Source organism: Chaetura pelagica, unplaced genomic scaffold (genome assembly GCF_000747805.2).
Source record: "Chaetura pelagica isolate M959 unplaced genomic scaffold, ChaPel_1.0 scaffold59, whole genome shotgun sequence".
Taxonomy (NCBI): Eukaryota; Metazoa; Chordata; class Aves; order Apodiformes; family Apodidae; genus Chaetura; species Chaetura pelagica.
The window spans coordinates 612,108-630,377 of record NW_009954416.1 but is presented as its reverse complement, the minus strand read 5'-3'; the positions used below and the strand labels follow the sequence as shown (position 1 = coordinate 630,377).

General features: G+C 43.7%; 1 protein-coding gene across 1 annotated transcript in view; it reads right to left on the bottom strand.

Annotated features, from left to right (window-relative positions):
• Positions 1-11,835: 11,835 nt before the first annotated feature.
• RAB30 (RAB30, member RAS oncogene family) overlaps positions 11,836-18,270 on the bottom strand; it is a 10,736-nt gene continuing 4,301 nt past the window's right edge. The window contains exons 3-4 of the mRNA XM_010004407.1: positions 15,680-15,863; positions 11,836-12,396 (exon numbers count right to left, since the gene is read on the bottom strand). Coding sequence (XP_010002709.1) covers positions 12,146-12,396; positions 15,680-15,863 — 435 coding nt within the window. The 3' untranslated portion in view covers positions 11,836-12,145. The remainder of the gene's footprint in view (positions 12,397-15,679; positions 15,864-18,270) is intronic.

The window sequence follows — 18,270 nt, the reverse complement described above, 5'->3', positions numbered from 1 at the left end:
ATAAGCTCCCAGTTCTCCTGTAGGATATTCCAAGATTGCTACTGGGAGATTCCTGGCAGTGTCTGTTTTCTTTGTTGCTTTGAGGTCTTCCATATTCTGCCCCTGAACAGCTGCATATAGGATCACTGAATAGAGAAATCTTGGAGCTACTGCTGCAAGCTTGTTGGTCAGGTCCTGCAGAAGGATGTGGGAACAGGATGGTTGATCAGGTTCTGCAGAAGGATGTGGGAACAGGATGGTTGGTCAGGCCCTGCAGAAGGATGTAGGAACACGATGTGATGATACAGGATCACATCTGCCTGAAAATGCTGACTTGCAGAACCAGAAGTGGGTCTAAAATTATCAGGTGTGATTTTTTTTGAAATTATTTTTTAGGCATAGAATGAATCTGCACTGCTTACATCATGACAAAGAGACTTTCCTTGGTTCATTCTCTTCTACAAGACAGACATTACTACACTTCAGTGTTTGAGGCCTCACTTTAATACACCTATTTAAGCCCCAGACTGTGTTCAGAAGAGTTTTGTGTCTGCATGCAAGGATCAAACTGTCTATACTGACAGCTGAAGCTCTTGCCTTGCAGGTGATAAGGACACCACCTCCCTTTTAGCAAATCTAAGAGGGAGAAGTTGCTGGGAGTTAGAAGAGTATTGTGGGACTGTGTAATTTGTGCTTATCTTGTTCCTGTGTATTTATTCCTTGGTCACTGTTGGGATAGGAACTAGAAGGGCTTCTAGAGTGACTCTGAACAGCTTCTCTAACATTAGTTCACTGGGTCTTGCCATAGGTACCTCACTGGGGCAGCTACACATACCAGCAGGACCTGCCAGGACAGCCAATGGAAACCATGTGTGGGATGGATAAAAACAACAGCCCTTTGAACTTGAGCTGTAATTTTTGTGTGCCTTCATATCTCTTCTATAAAACAAATCTTTACCTGCTCTATATTTTCAGGACAGGGAAGTATGAGGGCAGTTACTCTCTCACCACCTTGTCCTTTACCCACTATTTTTAGGATGGATCACCCTTACAGAACATTTGGGTAAACATTTTCAGGTTCTCAGTCTCTACCCTAAGTTCTGCACTTTCTAATCAAATCTGTTTCTCATTGAGGGATAGGAGGAAGAAGAGTATTTGAAATCAAACATGCTTCTTCTGCAGCTGGGTAGGCATTAATGAGATGCAGCCCCTCCTACAGAGGGCACAGCCAGTCTGCACAGGTGAGTTCACTTGACAAAGATTTCTGTTGCAGTCAGCGTTGTTATTTGGAGGGGTTTTTTCACTACTTCCTTCCAACTGAGGACATGAAGGCACAGGTTCAAAGACTCACCCTGCATTAAGAGACTGAAGCCTGGCTCTGGATATCTCTTTCAAGACTCTCACCAGCAAACCATTTTACCTCCTTTCTTTTTACTAATTTCTTTTTCTTTCAGTAAGCTTTCTTACAACTAGCACCAGTGTGTTCTAACTAAGGCTGATAAGAATGGAATGTTTTTCTAACTGCTGGGACTCCAAGGTCACATCTTCACTCTGCCGGCTCAGACACTGCAGGGAGATCTGTGACCCCCCCTGTAGGAGGCTGAGTTAGACAGCAAAACTGGCCAGAGGTATTCCATTCCATGTATCTATGTAAGCTCAGAGGAAGGTCAGAGATCACAGAAGAAACTTCCTTCCTGCTTCTTCCCTTCTCTTCCATCCATGGCTGGCGTCCAGGGAGGACTCCATCCATCCATCACCACCAACCTTCGAGAGCTCGAGCTCTCCTGACCCTCATCACTGTGCTCTCTTCAGCAGCTCCGGGACTTTCTGGGACTGTTCCAGCTCAGAAGATGCTGTGGGAGTTGCTGGGGGTGGGGGGAGGCAATGGGTTTGCACATATCTGAATATATTTGTATATAATTGTACATATTTTCTTATATCATTAGTGTTTAATTAAAGCTGTGTCAATTAGTTTTCAATCCAGCCAAGTCTCTCTCTTTTTCTGTCTCTCCTTCCCTGCCTGGGTGGGAGGGGGAGGGGATCGAGAGCATTGTTGTCCATCCCAAGTCAAATGGTGACAACAGGGAAGATCGTTTTGAAAGCATTTTAAGACATCAGTGCTGAAACAAATAAAGCTTGAAACTAGTTGTTTCTAGTACAGCCTCCCACATAATACAAGGCTGTAGTATCACAGGCTTTTGAAGCACTCCCTTGTGATGAACTGGACTAACACCCACTTTATCATGGTGGTTAGACCTGATCCAAGTCACCAGAGACTTGATGCAGTAGCAATGAGACACTGCCAGAACTTGTACCTCATACACCTGACAGCATCTTGACATGAAATGTTTTTCCAGCATGAGTGAAGCTGGGGAAAAAAAAAATCCACATACTACAGTAAGTGATAGCTTTTGTGCAAGCTGATGTGATTATAATTACAAGCTTGTACAAAAAGAACAAAGCTCAGCATGTTTAATTCTGAAGGTAATAAAACTCCTGAAAATGCATACCAGGCTTGTGGTTGATTCCCTATGCACAGAAATCCATAAATCAAGACTAGATTTTAAATTAGGACTGTCTGTACAATACCACTGAAATTAATGCAGGACAGTCAGATCTCCTGTGCTTTGTGCAAGAGAACTGCACACAGAGACCAAAAAGTACTGTTGTGTAACAGGCCCCTGTCAGCAAGATGACATCTTCTGGGCAGAGCTCCCCAAGTGCTCAGCAGGGAGACTTTGTGCATGGGAAAATGGAGGAGAGGCAGTAAGATGTCTTAGTTTTGTTCCTTTAGTCTCTCAGTCTTATATTTCTTGCCCTGGGCAGTTTGTTCCCTTTTTGCAGGAAGTTTTCATGTTCCTACAATGCTTTTACCCACAGCAAAGCCTGGCACAGGCTGTGCACTTCCTGCTACACCTGCTGGACAAGGAGAAGGTTGTACATCCCACCAGTTACATGCTCCATGCAAGTAAGAGCTGCCACTCTTCACCTGCCCCTCACCTTTCCCCAGGAAGTGCTTGGTCTGGCTTCTCCAGCCATCAGCCCTACAGGCAACACTCTCCAGCCCTCCTCTCTGTAAGTAAATACTCTGTTCCCAAGTTATCTGGGCTGTAAGAATGGGGTTTTTTCCCCTTCTTTTGCCCAGTTCCTACACAGGAGCATGTAGGGACGTTTTCCTCTCCAAATACCTCTGTTTTATCACTCACAAACTCAAATTGCCAGCTTCCTGGGGAGCACAGAGCAGATGGCCCAGCCCTCATGTCAGACATTTACCAAGGAAGGAGCTTCAAGGTCAGTGAAAGAGGCAATAAAAGACACATGGAGTCTTCAAGCTTCACAGCTCATGTCTCAGCATAAGTGTTGGCAGAAGTCATCTCTGATGTGGAGTAAAACAGGGGCAGAGACCTGATCCCCAGAGTAATTCAGAGCACAAACTTCACTAATGGTCAAAACACTAAAGGCTTAAAATGGAAGATCTTATCCAAAAGGATTCTAGGCCCTTGCAAAGACAGGTCAATGGGGAACTCCAGGGGAGTTTTAAGAGCATGGAAAAAAACAGTTGAAGGCTGCAGAAAAGAACTAGCATTAAAAAGAAACCAACCAAAAAACCAAAACAAACAAACCAAAAACAAACAGGCATTGGGACAAAGAATAGAAGACATAAAATGAAGCATCCAACTATCATCTTGATCCAACACAAACTCAGCATCTTGCTAGAACAAGAGGTTAAGCAGCTACAGGTTTGCAAGGATGGTGAGTGAAGATGGTGACTCTGTCAAAGACCCCCCTCTAGTGCCTGACGCTGGCATTTCTTCGGCATTCAAACTGCTGTCATCTCTCGTTTTGAATAATAATTTTCTCCTCATGCAAAAGGAAATGGACAGCAGGTCTACTTTTGCTCTTCTTGGGAGGTCCCACTGCTGTGAGAGCCTGGGTAGGGTATACTCAACCCAAGTAGAAAAGGCTTCATAGCCATTCATTGGTCTGATCATGTCAGGTCAATCTGTCTTGTACGTGTATTTAAGGCAACTCTGCTTTGCAGTTCAAATAAAAAAACAAACAAATCAAACACTTTAAACACCAAGTGGAAAGGATTAAACATTTATTTACATACAGATACATAGGTAAGCAATTTCTAAGTATAAAAAGGACATTACAAATAAACATGAAGCATCATACATTCATCATCCTGGTCATCCAAAATACATTCCTTTCTCAACCCCACTGTACCACATTTGACCACAAGAACTTAAAAAAGACAAGCCAAATGCTTTTGACAGTCAATGATTCACAGTTTGGTGATTTGCTAACATCTACACCCTTCCCAAAGGCAGCACTACCCCAGCAACTCGAGATCAATGGTCTGACCAGCTGTAGTGCATTTTCTCCACGGAAATGGTTGTGCTTGATCAACAAGAAACACATCCTCTCCTCATTCTTCTGGCCACGTGGAATCAGGGTTCTTGCTAAAATTCTGTACATTGTGCTAAATTGACAATTGTTGGGGAAAAGACTGCAGACCTTTGTGAGAAACACTCCAACCCAGGAAATTCCTTTAATGCTGTGACTTTCCTGGCATGGAAGTTGCAAACAAAATGCTGCTTTTGGAGCTTAAGCAGGTTTCAAAACTACAATTCAAACTGCAGTTGATGGTATAAAACATACTTTGTTCATGCTGTAAAAAAAAATTACATGCTTCAATACTGATTTGCTAGTCATTGAACCTGAGAGTAATTCAGGTTTTCTTCAGAGGAAATGAAGATGCTTTCATAACATCTCAAAAGATGATCACAGCTTTCAGGAAAGAGGAAACATTTTAGACTCAAAACCTAAAGGTAATGCAGAGCACGACAAACCTGTCAGTTAGATTACATTACAAAAGGAAACAAGCCAGTAAACATAAAATTAAAATGCCTACTCAAAGTATTAATGAATTCAAATGAGAGCTGTGTGAATCTTTCTGTATAGATCAAAGGCAGTTGGAAAAAACCCTCATGATCTGCAAATTCACAGAACAGCCAAATATGTGCAGCAGTACAGAGTGGAGTGGAAATAAAAGAGGAGCAGAAAGAGCCTTGTCCCATATTGACAGCTGAGTGACTGCAGCTGCTCTGATCTCAGGGTTTGTTTGTGGGGTTTTTTTCCTTTTTGTAAACAGCTGTGGGGAATAAAATGGATGTGACATATCTGCAGTGCATCTTATTATGCTGAAAGCCATGGCACATTTTAAAATACTTCTCTAATATCCAGAAAGATACTTGTCACTCCAAACCAGCTGGGCTTCTTCCATACTCCCATTAGATGACCTTTTCTCCCCCAAAACATTGGCTTAAGAAGTTAGTTTTCCCCCTTCAGAGCTGCCTGTATGTGGGGCTTTTCTTCCAGTCTGCAAGAGTGGAGCAGTGACAGTGCTTGAAAAAACAGCAGCTCTCCCCACCACAGAGCAAATCTTTTATTCTCACTCCACTAACATGTCAGAGCAGCATTCCCCTCTCCTCTGCCTCCTGCTCCATGCAGGTTTGACACTGGGGACCCTGTGGCCATTATGTTACTAAAGCTTGTGCCAATGATGCAACTCAGACCCTTGGAGATCCTCACAGCACCACTCAAGTGACAGCTCAGAATGACTCCCCTCCTCAACAGGACCCAAAGTCTCCCTGGATGGAGAGCAGCATCCTCCTGCTCTTGGGAGCTTTATTCACTTGCACCAACCCCCCACTGATTCTTAACATCTGGTATTTGTCCTAGAAGTGAAACATTCCTTACAGGATGCCTTGGCTCAGAATAGGCCTACTATTAGGTTTATTTCCATAGTAAAAAACTCGAGGTGGCACAGAAGCTGAGCCACAGATGCTTTCTTCTCACTAAAGCAGGAGCCATGCACCATGATTGTTTCCAGTCTGAGACCTCCACAGGGCTTGAGGCATGAGCAATATTGGGAAGGAGCAGATTCGTGGGTGAAAAGTACTAGAGCAATCAGGCTTTGAAAAGCTCTGAGGTTTGCACTCATGACACACCAGAGCCCTCAGTCCCTGTGGAAGCAGAGTTTTGTAACATCCCCTCTTCCCCAGGGAACCATTCACAGCTAAAACCATGAATGACACAGGTTTTGGCCATATCAAGTGTCTGTGGACCAGGGCTGGACTCCAGAAGATGCTCTGCAGGGCCACTACCACAGCACATGACCTTGGGAATGTCACCCCAAGATAAGCAGTAGCAGAAAAAGCAAAGGTACAAATGCAAAGGTGGCATCTGCTTCTTGAGTTTAATTTTAGCATTAACTAGAGCTAAAATTATCTTCTGAGCTTGCTGGAAAAGGGTAACTGGTTCAACAAATGTGATCACATCCAGGAAGTGCTAATAGCTAGTTATCAATGTGAAAACAGACAGTCTCTGAGTACAGTACATCCAGCTCCTGTTTATTCAGACACACCAGCATGAGCTGTTAATCCTGGCTATACTCTCAAAACCAGTCTGATTTTTCATTTACAACATTTACAGCCTAAATTCAACTCATTGCCATCTTAGTTTCTGCTATACCTGGCTTATCTTTCCCCAGCTGACTGTATCTAGAGGGGCAAACATTAGAGATGAGCCCCACCCCCCCGGATCCGTAGCTCCCACTTGATAAAAACAAAACACCCTGAATTCACATGGCACAGTTTTTACTTCTGGTTTAAGTTACAGCTAATTCACATGAGGGGAAAGGGTGGGATGGCATCCGTGGGTGATGACAGCCAGCAATCTGTCTCAGCTGGATTTAGTACAGTACAGCAAAGGAGACTTTGGGTCAGTTTAGCGAGGTGGTGATCAGTGAGGTAACACAGCAGCTACTTCAGGAGCCTTGCATCATGGTCAGTGTGACTGCCCTCTTGTCTATTTTTCTAGCCAAGATAAATGCTGAACTGGGGCAGATGTGAAATCTGTAACCTTTATGGTACATTTAACTACAGCTCGAGTGGATGATCACATTTCAAAGACATGACCGGTTCCAGCCGAGGCTGTTTAGCTTGGGATGCACTGCTTGCTTGTAGGAAATCAAGCTAGTGTTTCCCCACCACTCATGGTCAAAAGAAGACAGGACTGTCCTTCAATATGAAGATTCTCTGCTGTTTGTGAACAACAGCTAGAATCACTGTTACCCACAGTTAAAGGACAGACTTGATACAAGGAAGAGGGTGCTGTCAAAAGCCAAATCTGTTCAGATAAGGAAATAAGTTTATAAACAGAGTAAGGAAACATGTAGTAGAAAATCTTTCACAGGGTTTTCACTACTAGAATTGATTAGAGTATTTCCCTTGGCTGCAGTGGGTTTTCTGGTGAGCCCTTATGTACATCCATGTTCCAGAGCTTCCACACTCCCTCACTAGGAATTCACACAAAGCATCCTCCAGAAACACCTTTTTCTAACTGAATTAACTCAAAAAGGACTTTGTCAGTAGAAGCAACCCATATAAGGATATTGCATGCTTTGATATAAAAGCAAAAGAATGCAGAATTTCAGAGGAAACTAAAATTCAAAGCATCCCTTATGAAAGTCCAGAGCAATCAAAATCCAAGTCCTAGATTTTCTTTAAGAGGATGAAGCCTGAGTCAGTAAAGCCACCTCTTTGCATTCTCTGTGCCACAGAGTCATCTTTCCTCTTGCACAAAGGGTTATAGCACTCAGTCTGCCCCAGAGCCAGGAGGTTTCTATGACAGTGTCTCCAACCTTTATGGCACCACAGGCCCCCAAAGGGCAGTGCAGCCTGCATCTTGGCTCAGCCTGTTTTAATAGCTGCAGAATTTCACCTATTTTCCAACTGAAATCCATCTCAGACTACAGAAATCATGCCAGCTCATGTCTCAGCCGGATTCATATACAGTTCCTCATACTGAAAAGAGAAGTAGAAAAGCAGCTGAACAAACAGGAGTCCTTGGGGATAACAAACAAGGCAAAACCCAGTGGGTTTGACTAAAACTAACTGCATGCCTTGTCAGGAAAATCTCAGGGAAAGTCTGTTGTCCCCTGTGCCTGCCCCCACTATGCTTCTGCATCACTAATTTTGACTTTCCCCCTTTTCAAATCACTGTCTCCTGTGTCAGCCTCAGTCTGCTGCTGTTGTTACTGATGCTGCAGGAATTCAATAGCCATTAACTGCTAAACCTAGACTAGCAGGAGCCAACTGTTACAACAGAGCTATTTCCAAAAAGACAACACCAGCAGGCTCACAGGTTTTAAGGGCTGTTCCTTGTGTTCCCCAGCAAAGAACAAAGTATCTTGCCTGACATTCTGTCATGTGTGGTTTTCATTAAATAATGATCACAAAACCATTTGGCATTCAGCACAAATATTTATCTGACTGCACACTCAAGTAACTTACCTGTAGATCCAATCAGGACTTCAGTGTTAAGAGGTAGGAAGTGGGACCCAGTGTCCCCTTCTTTACAGAGTTCACAATATCACTTTTTTCAATCATAACTCTTTGACCAGAAAGGTTGTTTTTTTTCCTAGCACTCCTTGGTTTCTCATGAGGAACACAGAGAGGAACAGAAGGGAGTCAAGACTTGTCCCAGCAAACTTGCACTGTAAATACCCAAGAGAAAACACTAGTGAGTACTTCACATACAGTGACCTGAAGCACAGAACCTCTAGTGGTTTCCCCAAGATCACCCCAACTGATTCAGTAGCTGGGCTACAAAGCAGAGTTAAGACCATCCAGTTTTAGGGAGATGCTTTTACTAGTGTCTGCAAGCAGATTTGCTAGATAAAGCAAACATCTATTGACCAAACAATATTGGCTTCTGCTTGGAGCTCTAAAATTTCAAGAAAAGGTCTCATCATGGAACTACTATAACAGTTAATATTCACCCAGAAATGAGAAGGCTATATTTTCAGGGTGGTGTATTCACATCAACACCTAGCAACCACACTAAAAGCAATGCTTTGCTCTCTCAATAGCAGAGAACATTTCCAGTCAAATTTGGCCCCATAATACCAATTCTTTTCAATGGCTTTTGAACACTTGACCCAGCAAGCACCACAAGGCTTTTATTTTTACTGAAAATTCACTCAATTAGCAAGGTGTTAGCCAGAGCTGGAAAGCTGATTGTCAGATAATTAGGATTTGCATCATTATTATCTCCTTTTATTTTTAAAGACACTGATCACTATGCCACAGTACTAAGTTGCCATTAGCAGTTGATAAATCTCATCTCCTAGCTAAGAAGCCTTCAGCAGTGGATCCAGCTGCAGAAGAGAAGATACACCCTCAGTGCTACAAGGACAGGCGAGTTTTTATCAACTACAGAGATACTCAAAGGCATACAAAAATAACTCCTGCAAAGGAGTTACTACAGTACAATACTGTACTACTCCTCAACAGGTAATGTGTTAACTGCAGAAAAAGAGACAAATTTCAAAATACAGCTTTGGCTTATAGCCTCAAAAAATGTTCAACATACTACCAGTGTTTCCTTCCAACTTTTTAAGTCTACACAGAATAAACCTTGAAAAGAACCTGTTTAGATTTGTCCCTGGAGAGGTCAGATACTTCACGGTAACGTCAGCCCACCTGCAGCACTTCACCCTGTCAGAAAAGCAAGTCACTGTCTGGAGATGGAATCCTTACAGGATTTGTTAGCAATAAAACCAACCAAGGCTTCAAGGTTGCTAGTAGGCTAGTCTCCAAAATAGTCACCTACAGGTTAGGAAAGCACTGGAAAAAGATACTTTCTGCTACTTGACCATCTTGATAATGCACTAGAGTTCAACCTCCAGAAGTTATGCAAGGAGCACTTTAAAACACATTTATAATGGTACTCACACTGGAATGGAAATTACCTGTCTAGGAATGAATGCTTGGAAATCGGGCTGAAGAACCCACAGGTGTTTAGTGGGCAATTTCCCACCTCCTTGATTAACTTGATCAAGCAGCTCTGCCCTACTTGTTATCAATTGTATGCTGACAAATGCAGCACCTGGAGAGTAGGCACTGTTACAAATTAAATATACACAATATTGGTTTTTAGCTTGAGTGTTACCTTGAGCCGTGCTCTGAACAACTACCCAAAAGCTGTGCAGAACTGGCTGCCTCAGAGCAGGCTCAGAGCTGCTGAGTGGCCTTCACAAGCTCAAATGAGGCAGCATTTGGCAGTCTGGGGAATGCTCAAGACAGACACTGCTCTTCAGCACAGGCTGTACCACACAGCCCAGCACAGCAGAAGCCACCAAGTTCCTCACATTTCTGAATCCTCTGGATTATACCATGAGCAGAGGCTGAAAAGGACCAGGCCAGTGCAGCAGGTGACATCGCTCCCCACATCTTGCACTTACATAAGCTTTTTGCTAAGTGTTACCTAAATGACATACAAGCCTTGCACCACAACTTCTACATCTTCCTTTTTATCACTAATCATAAAATAAGGGGAAAATGGCAAGAAAATATTTGAAATGGCTATATGATACACTGATTCTCTCCTCTCTCTGCCATATAGAGTCAGCTTCCCATTACAGACGAAAGGCACAACATGACACAACCCCAAGAAGTCTTGCCAGGAAAATGTGAGAATGCATTTGATAATGTTTTGGTTGTTCATTTTTTTCTAAAAAAAAAAAAAAAAGTTATTCTCTTCAAGAAGTACTTACTGGCAGCTTTTTATGTCAATACAGAAGTTCTGTTATAATCTTCAGTAAAAGCCAAATAACATTAAATGTATTAACTTTAAATAACATCATATCACAGCCATGTAATTGCCAGGAGAGATTTATTCAGGTTAGCTAAACTAAACTCAAACTTCTAAATGTAATTTTTCTCGTGTGCATTCACTGTCTTCCAATTTTTGTAGGAAGAAATTGCCTAAACACAGTTACACAAACACCAGAGTCTGGGATTAGGAGTACAAAGCATTGAGGAAATTAAACAACTCTACTGCTCTGAACCTGAAAGCTACTCCAGCAGAGAGACTGGATACCAAGAAGATACCTTTAAGTGCATCTTGGAGATCAGGTCTACCAGGTGAGTGGTGGATGGGTCAGACACAGAATGATACCACTTGAAACCTGTTGCTATTTCCAGTTAGCATTAAAAAAAACCCTCAACAAAATTGTACACCTGCCTTTGTACAAGAACTGTATCCACAAGCTTTATTTTTAAGCTGGATATATTGCAGACTGCCTCTTCACACTGTGCTCTCTTTGAACCCTTAACACACAATCCACGCACACAAGATTTTGGTCACATCTGGTGCACTTTTTCCAACTCCAAAAACCTTTCCCAAAGATAATTTTTTCACATTAGGACATTACTAATTAGAGGAGGAAGGGTTCATTATTTTTCTTTTTTTTATTTCTGGAAAGTCTTTTCATCCTAGGTTGGATATCAAAGAAGCACAGTCCTTTCCCACTATTTTCAGGCTTAGAAAAAGAGGTAACGAGATTTATTTTTTTACTTTTATGAACAGTGCTTATTAGTGGTTTTTTTCCTAACCTTTCTAAGTTACACATTCAGAGGACAGTAATGCAATAAGACTACGTTTGGTCTACAGAATATTTGCTGAACTGCTAGCACCAAAGGGAGCAACTGAGTTGTATCCATGTCTTCATAAATATTGAAAATGTTGATATATGTGACTTTTTTTTTTTTTAATTCCACGTTCATGAAAGTGCCTGTAGATGAGAGAAATAACACCACTTCAAACACCAGAGTCCTCCATGAAGATGCATGGGCAGATGCTATGTACATGTCCTAAGAGCTCACTCTCTGGCAGCCCAGAATATTGCCAGTGTAGTCCAGGGTCAGCACTCATTGTTGGCTTTTTCTTTTTTTAATATTTTGAAAAGGACCAAGTACATTGCTCTCTTCAGTATCTTCTTCAAGAGGGGCTGCTGTGGTGTCCCACAGGAGGAAACACAATAGTTCCTGGTCTGCATTGCATGAGACACTGATGCAGCTCTTCTTTTCCTGACCTTCTCCAGAGACTGCAAGGAAAATGAAAATTAAACCATGTGTATTCTGCTATGTTGCCATGCAGCTGGAGCCACCAGCCTGCCATGCTTCCAAGCCTGCAACCTCAGGGTAAGTCAGATGGATCAAAGTGGCAGGAATACCCTTGAAGTAGATAAATCCCAACAAAAAAAAAAAATCCTCTTGGCCCACGCTGGAAGGGGCAATTCCATATCAGCTCTTTAATTAAAATTACAGCAAGTCAAGTAGCTGATACTTTTCCCCTCTCCTGGTAAGGGGGATGAGACATTGTTCACCAGGGTGTTCTGTCGTGCCTCGCTGATCAACCTGCAGGCCAAGTCCAGGAAGAGTTTTTCCACATTATCCGATTCTTTTGCTGAGGTTTCCAGATAGTACATGTCCTGCGCTTCGGAAAACTCTGCAGCTCTTTGCTGGGAGACTTCCCTCTTATCAGCTAAATCAATCTTATTACCTGCATTGATAAAAGATTTTAGAAAGGGAATTAATTTGACTTCCAAAACAAGAGAAGCAGGGGTTGATAAGGGATAAAGAGGAAGTTGGTGCTGTATGTGTGCGTGGACAGGGGTTTTGACACGCAACTCTTCGTGCTTGCTTGCTTGCCCCTCCAAATAATAGATCCCCTGATACACATGGCCAAGTTCATTTAATATCAGCTCATTTAATGGAATATGCCCTGTGAACATCCAAGCCAGTTAGCTGCAATTTAGCACCAGTGCATCTGTTTACTGCTATCAACCAACATTAAAGCATTTCCATTTCATTATCTATCAAAAATTCTCCTGTTCCTGCTCTGAGGAGCACTTAAAATGTCAATTATACCATATGAGACACTAAATGTGACATTTCTCATGTCATTACAAGCTCTAAAAGAAACCTGGCATGGAAAGGCAGCTTTCCCGTTTCAACATTTCCCTGAAGGATTTGGCTGTTGCTGGTGGAGGAGGGATGGGCTCAGGGGCACCTGCAGAGCGAGCTGGGGTGAGAAACCAGCCCCCTCCTTTGCAGAGCTCACTTTAGCAGAGAGTTGATTAAGGCCTTGAGCAAGCACCTGATACGATTATGCCCTATTACTGGCCACTTCACTTCAAACACAATAGTTTTGCCAAAAATTCATCTTATAAAAGATAACAGACCAGGACCTGCAATAACAGGGGACTGCATCCATGGATCTGGCAGGTTCAGAAGGAAACATCTCCTGGCCTTGCTCCTACTAGCAATTCTGTGAGGACTAGTGGGAGGAAAAGACAACGCTTCCACTGGTGTGTCTCATTGCCCTCCTGAGATCTCCTTTCTTTCCTGATAAAGCAGTTTCATGGGCCCATTGGTCCATACATGCTTAAGTTAGCTCTCTAAACAAATTATCACTCCACACAAGCAGTTTATGGACGTCACAACTTCAAAGCGTGTTATGGCTGTGACCATTTATATTCTGTGCTGCAGAATGCTGAGAACTGACTTAATGTTACTTAGAAAATTCATGTATACATTTGTTAGCCATTTATTAATTATTTCTGCATGATTTGTACATGTGCTATACCCTTCCCATGGACTAAAAATGAGTTTCTTGTATGTAAGCTCTGTAAATCCCAAGGTTCACTTGCAATACCACTGGGGTATGTAAAGCTCAAAAGATTTTTAAAGCCACCTTAAACACCTTTTACCACCCACTACATTTTTCTTTTAAATAACAAACTATCAAAGAGATAATGACACTTTTTGGCTTTGACCAGGTTATTTTTCCCCACTGTTCCTTATATACCCTTGGGCCTTTAAAAACCAAATCCTGTCTATCAGATGCTGAAAGCAGAGCATGGAAAAGCATGAGAAGCCAAAATAACCTTCACCTTGCTTGTAAGCAGACAGATGGCCTGAGGTCTGTTTTAGCTTGAGTTGAAGCCCTACAGATTAGCATAACATTCCAATATTTATTTTTAGTTTCCTTAAAATCCATGCAAAAAAAATATCCTTTTTTCCAGCTCCGTCCCACCTATTTTTGCCATGATCCATACAACCCTCAAATCCTGATCTGGTTACCAGATCCTGACCCACTCAAGCCTCCAGTTGTCCCACAGCTATGGGGTACAGCAACCCAGAGGCAATCTCAGCTTGAGCAGATCCTGGAGCTTGAGCAGATCCTGGTGTATTTGTAGAGGTCTGAGCTGGGGGTCACAAATGGCTCTATTCGGAGCTCAGTTGGAAGCTACAAGGGACCAGCTGGTGGGAGGCACCCACCTCTGCATGCAACTGCCTCAGACAGGATCATACTTTAAGAAGTGCCTGTGGTGGCCTGAGCATCAGTATCAGCATCTCATAGAACCACACAGAAACACAGAATTGTAAGGGTTGCAAGGGACCTCTGGAAATCATCTAGTTCACCCCCTCTGCTAAAGCAGGATCCCCTAGAGCAAATTACACAGGAACATATCCAGGCAGGAGCTGAATGTTTCCAGTGATGGAAACACCACAACCTCCCTGAGCAGCCTGTTGCAACACTGTTGCCCTCAGAGTAAAGAAGTATTCTCTCATATTCAGGTTAAATCTTACGTGTACCAGTTTGTGATCATTACCCCTTGTTCTCTCACTGGATACCACTGAGTCTGACCCCATCAGATCTTTATCTCATCAATAAGCATTGATGAGATCCCCTCACAGCCTCCTTTTCTCCAAGCTGAACAGCCCCAGCTCTCTCAGCCTTTCCTCATATGGCAGATGCTCCAGGCCCTTAACCATCTTAGTGGCTTGTGCTGCACTCAAGGTAATTTCACAGAATCCTAGGGATTGGAAGGGACCTGGAAAGATCATCTAGTCCAACCCCCCTGCCAGAGCAGGATCACCCAGAGCACATCACACAGGAACGTGTCCAGGCAGGTTTTGAATGTCTCCAGAGAAGGAGACTCCACAACCTCTCTGGGCAGCCTGTCCCAGGGCTCTGTCACTCTCACACGAAATAAGTTTTTTCTGATATTTACATAGAACCCCTGACACTCACCCCTTACATATTTGTAAACATTGATGAGGTTGTCCCTCAGTCTCGTTTTCTCCAAGCTCAAGAGACCCAGCTCCCTCAGCCTTTCCTCATAAGGGAGATGTTCCACTCCCACCATCATCTTTGTGGCTCTGCACTGGACTCTTTCAAGCAGTTCCCTGTCCTTCTTGAACTGAGGGGCCCAGAACTGGACACAATACTCCAGATGTGGCCTCACCAATGCAGAATAGAGGGGTAGGAGAACCTCTCTTGACCGACTAACCACATCCTTTCTAATGCACCCCAGGATGCCATTGGCCTTCTTGGCCACAAGGGCACATTGCTGGCTCATGGTCATCCTCCTGTCCACCAGGACCCCCAGGTCCCTTTCTCCTACACTGCTCTCCAGCAGGTCAGCCCCCAGCCTGTACTGGTCCATGGGGCTGTTCTTTCCCAGATGCAAGACTCTACACTTGCCCTTGCTGAATTTCATCAGATTTCTCCCTGCCCAGGCCTCACTGAATGGCAGCACAGCCTTCTGGTGTGTCAGCCACACCAATTTTCAGAAGGAATGGGCCAAGCACTGGGTTAAGACACCGGCTGCACCCTCAGCCCACCTGCAGTGACATCTCTGGTGGGCAGCAAGACCTGCAGCCCCAGCTCGAGCACCCAGCCCCACCAGCTCACACAGATGCCCCGTTTTCCTCCTGCCAAGCCCTTCCCCAGCCCAGCCCACCCGCCCGCTGTGCCAGGGCCCCTGGGCACTCACCCACGAGCACGGTGATGACCTTGCTGCTGGCGTACTGCTCGATCTCGCGCAGCCACTCGGGCAGGCAGCGGAAGGACTCCTCGCAGGTGATGTCGTAGGTGAGGATCAGCGCGTTGGCGCTGCGGTAGTAGCTCTGCGTGATGGATCGGAAGCGCTCCTGCCCCGCCGTGTCCCAGATCTGCAGCTGGTGGCATAACCAGGAAGGGTGCCAAAAGGTAAAAAACCAAGTTTGTTGGGTTCTTGTTGTATGGGATTTTTTTGTTTTTAATTCGGTAGCAGCACTGTTTTGACCTAAAAAAATCCCACAACTCTTCAGGGTAAAACCAGTGCTGGGAAAGCACTTGGTTCTTTTACCCTTCGGCTTCCCCTCCCCCAGCATTTTTTGTTTCTGTCCCTTCACTTGGGGATTGAAATGCAAAGCACAAAGTCAGCTGGCACTAGGACCAACAGCCCCTGGAGCCACAGGTCTGAGGGCTTTCATGCAACTTCTAGCATCTCAGGCACATGGTTTAGTGATGTACTTGGCAGCCGTAGGTTAATGGTTGGACCTGATGATCTTAAAGGTCTTTACGAACCAAAACTATTCTATGATCCTCTCTCCCTCTGCTGCAGGCAGAGCTGCTGGTCTGGAGTTACAAGGCAGCTGCTGGAGGGAGAAAGTAACTTCAGCCCCCGAAAGTTCAACCAACAGCAGTATCCATCTCAAGACAAAGAGAGAAAGCCTCTCCACTAGCTCCTGGAGCTAGTTATAGTTATTCTGAGATGAAACCACAGGACTGTATGAGGACCTCCAAGGACCACAACACGTTTCCTCTCCACAGCTTAAGCCACCTCACCCAGTTGCTCACCACCTGCCTTCCCAACACGTAGAACTGGTTGTCGTGTCATTAACTAGATCAATGAGGCCATGAGAGTTTGCCAGACCCTCTGGGTGTAGGGAGACAACACACATTTCCCAATACAAACTAAACTCATACTGTGTTTATAATTTGACCATCTAATAGTTTTTGGTGGGTTATCAAAACCTCAGTTTTTCAGAAAGGCAGTCAAAGAAGCAAATTAAAGCATTTCAACATAAAAGAGTACTTCTCTTCTTCAGCTTTTTATGTTTTTTTTTAAAGCACCCCTCCCTGGAATTAAATATGTGAAAGGATGATTTCCAGCCAGAATCCTGTGTACTTTGGAAAGAAAAAGGTAAAGTATTTGAGATTTTTCCACATATTCAGCAGCCCATAACACAGAAAACCTTATTCTTGCCCAATTTCAAAGCTGAACTATGCCAGCAACTCATCATAAATGTGTTAGCTTGAAATGAGAGCTCCCAATAGCAGCTTTCAGACATGACATATGAAAAAGTACATTTTTTGCAGAGAAAGTAATTTGTGGCTGTCTTACAGGTCCTGGGCACCCTTGTGCTCATCTCTTGGCATAGCTGTGTATTAATGGCTGCAAGTGGCACCTGCACTTAAGTGACACACAAAACCGTGTATGAAATTACTTGCACATGAAATTTATAGAAGAAAGGAGTCCCCATTAAAGCAAACCAGCCTCCAAACTCTGGCAGATGGGAAACACAGATAAGTTTGTTGTTGTTTGGCTGTTTCCCAGGAAGAACCTTTACTGATTGGTCTGCTGGTTAACTCCACCTTATGTATGTTTCGCATTTATCGAAAAGATCTCCAGGCTGATAAAAAAACTTGATGTGAATATGTTCTTCCACTTCTTTAATATAATAGACACTGAAAGCAAAAGGGATTGCCCTGGGGGAGTGAGTTTCTTACCAGCTGCACCATCAGTCTACCTGTGAGCTGGGTGCAGAAGGCAGGGAAGAGGCCCCCAACCTTACAGCCTCTGATCAGCCCTTCCTACCCACAAAATGCACATCTCACACTTAACCCCACTGATTATTCCTGCCAAATAAAGTATTTCACAGCAACTATTTTACTTGTATCACTTTTTTTCAGAGGAACCAAAGGACTCAGCCTTCAGAAAATCTAGATATTTGGTTTCCTGGAACTGCTTCCCACTCTCCCAAAATTTGCACATACATTTAGCTTTATGCATATGAACTTTTCCACTAAGTACAGCGAGATCACAGGTCCATGTAGCATAGTCCTCTGTTAGCAGAACTGAGGGTGCTGAGCTTTGACCAGCATGACGACCACTATCTACTTGGCTTGAATTTGTGTAGCTTCTTAATATAGGTGTTGCACATATTTTTGGTTTTATTAGAAAGGACCAGGCAGTTCAAAAAGCCCCCTCAAATGCACACTGCTGCCTCAGCTCATCCATCAGTGCTCGTATGTGACATGAGTTGCACACAGCTTTTGTGCTAGCAAGTCCCTCTCCACTGACTTTCAAATACAATCTTGAAAGCTGGAAAGTATTTTCCCCCAGAAATCTGTAATTTATTTTCAAGCCTGAAAACCTTTCTGGTAAACAGTTCTGCACTCCCACCCAGGATCCCAGCAGACATCCAAAAGATGCTGCCCAGCACATGGGAGTCATGGCTTGGGCACTGTGAAATGAGCTAGCAGTCACACAAGTGCTTTGTTTGACTGAGATGTCATTTCAATTGCTCTGTGCTCTGA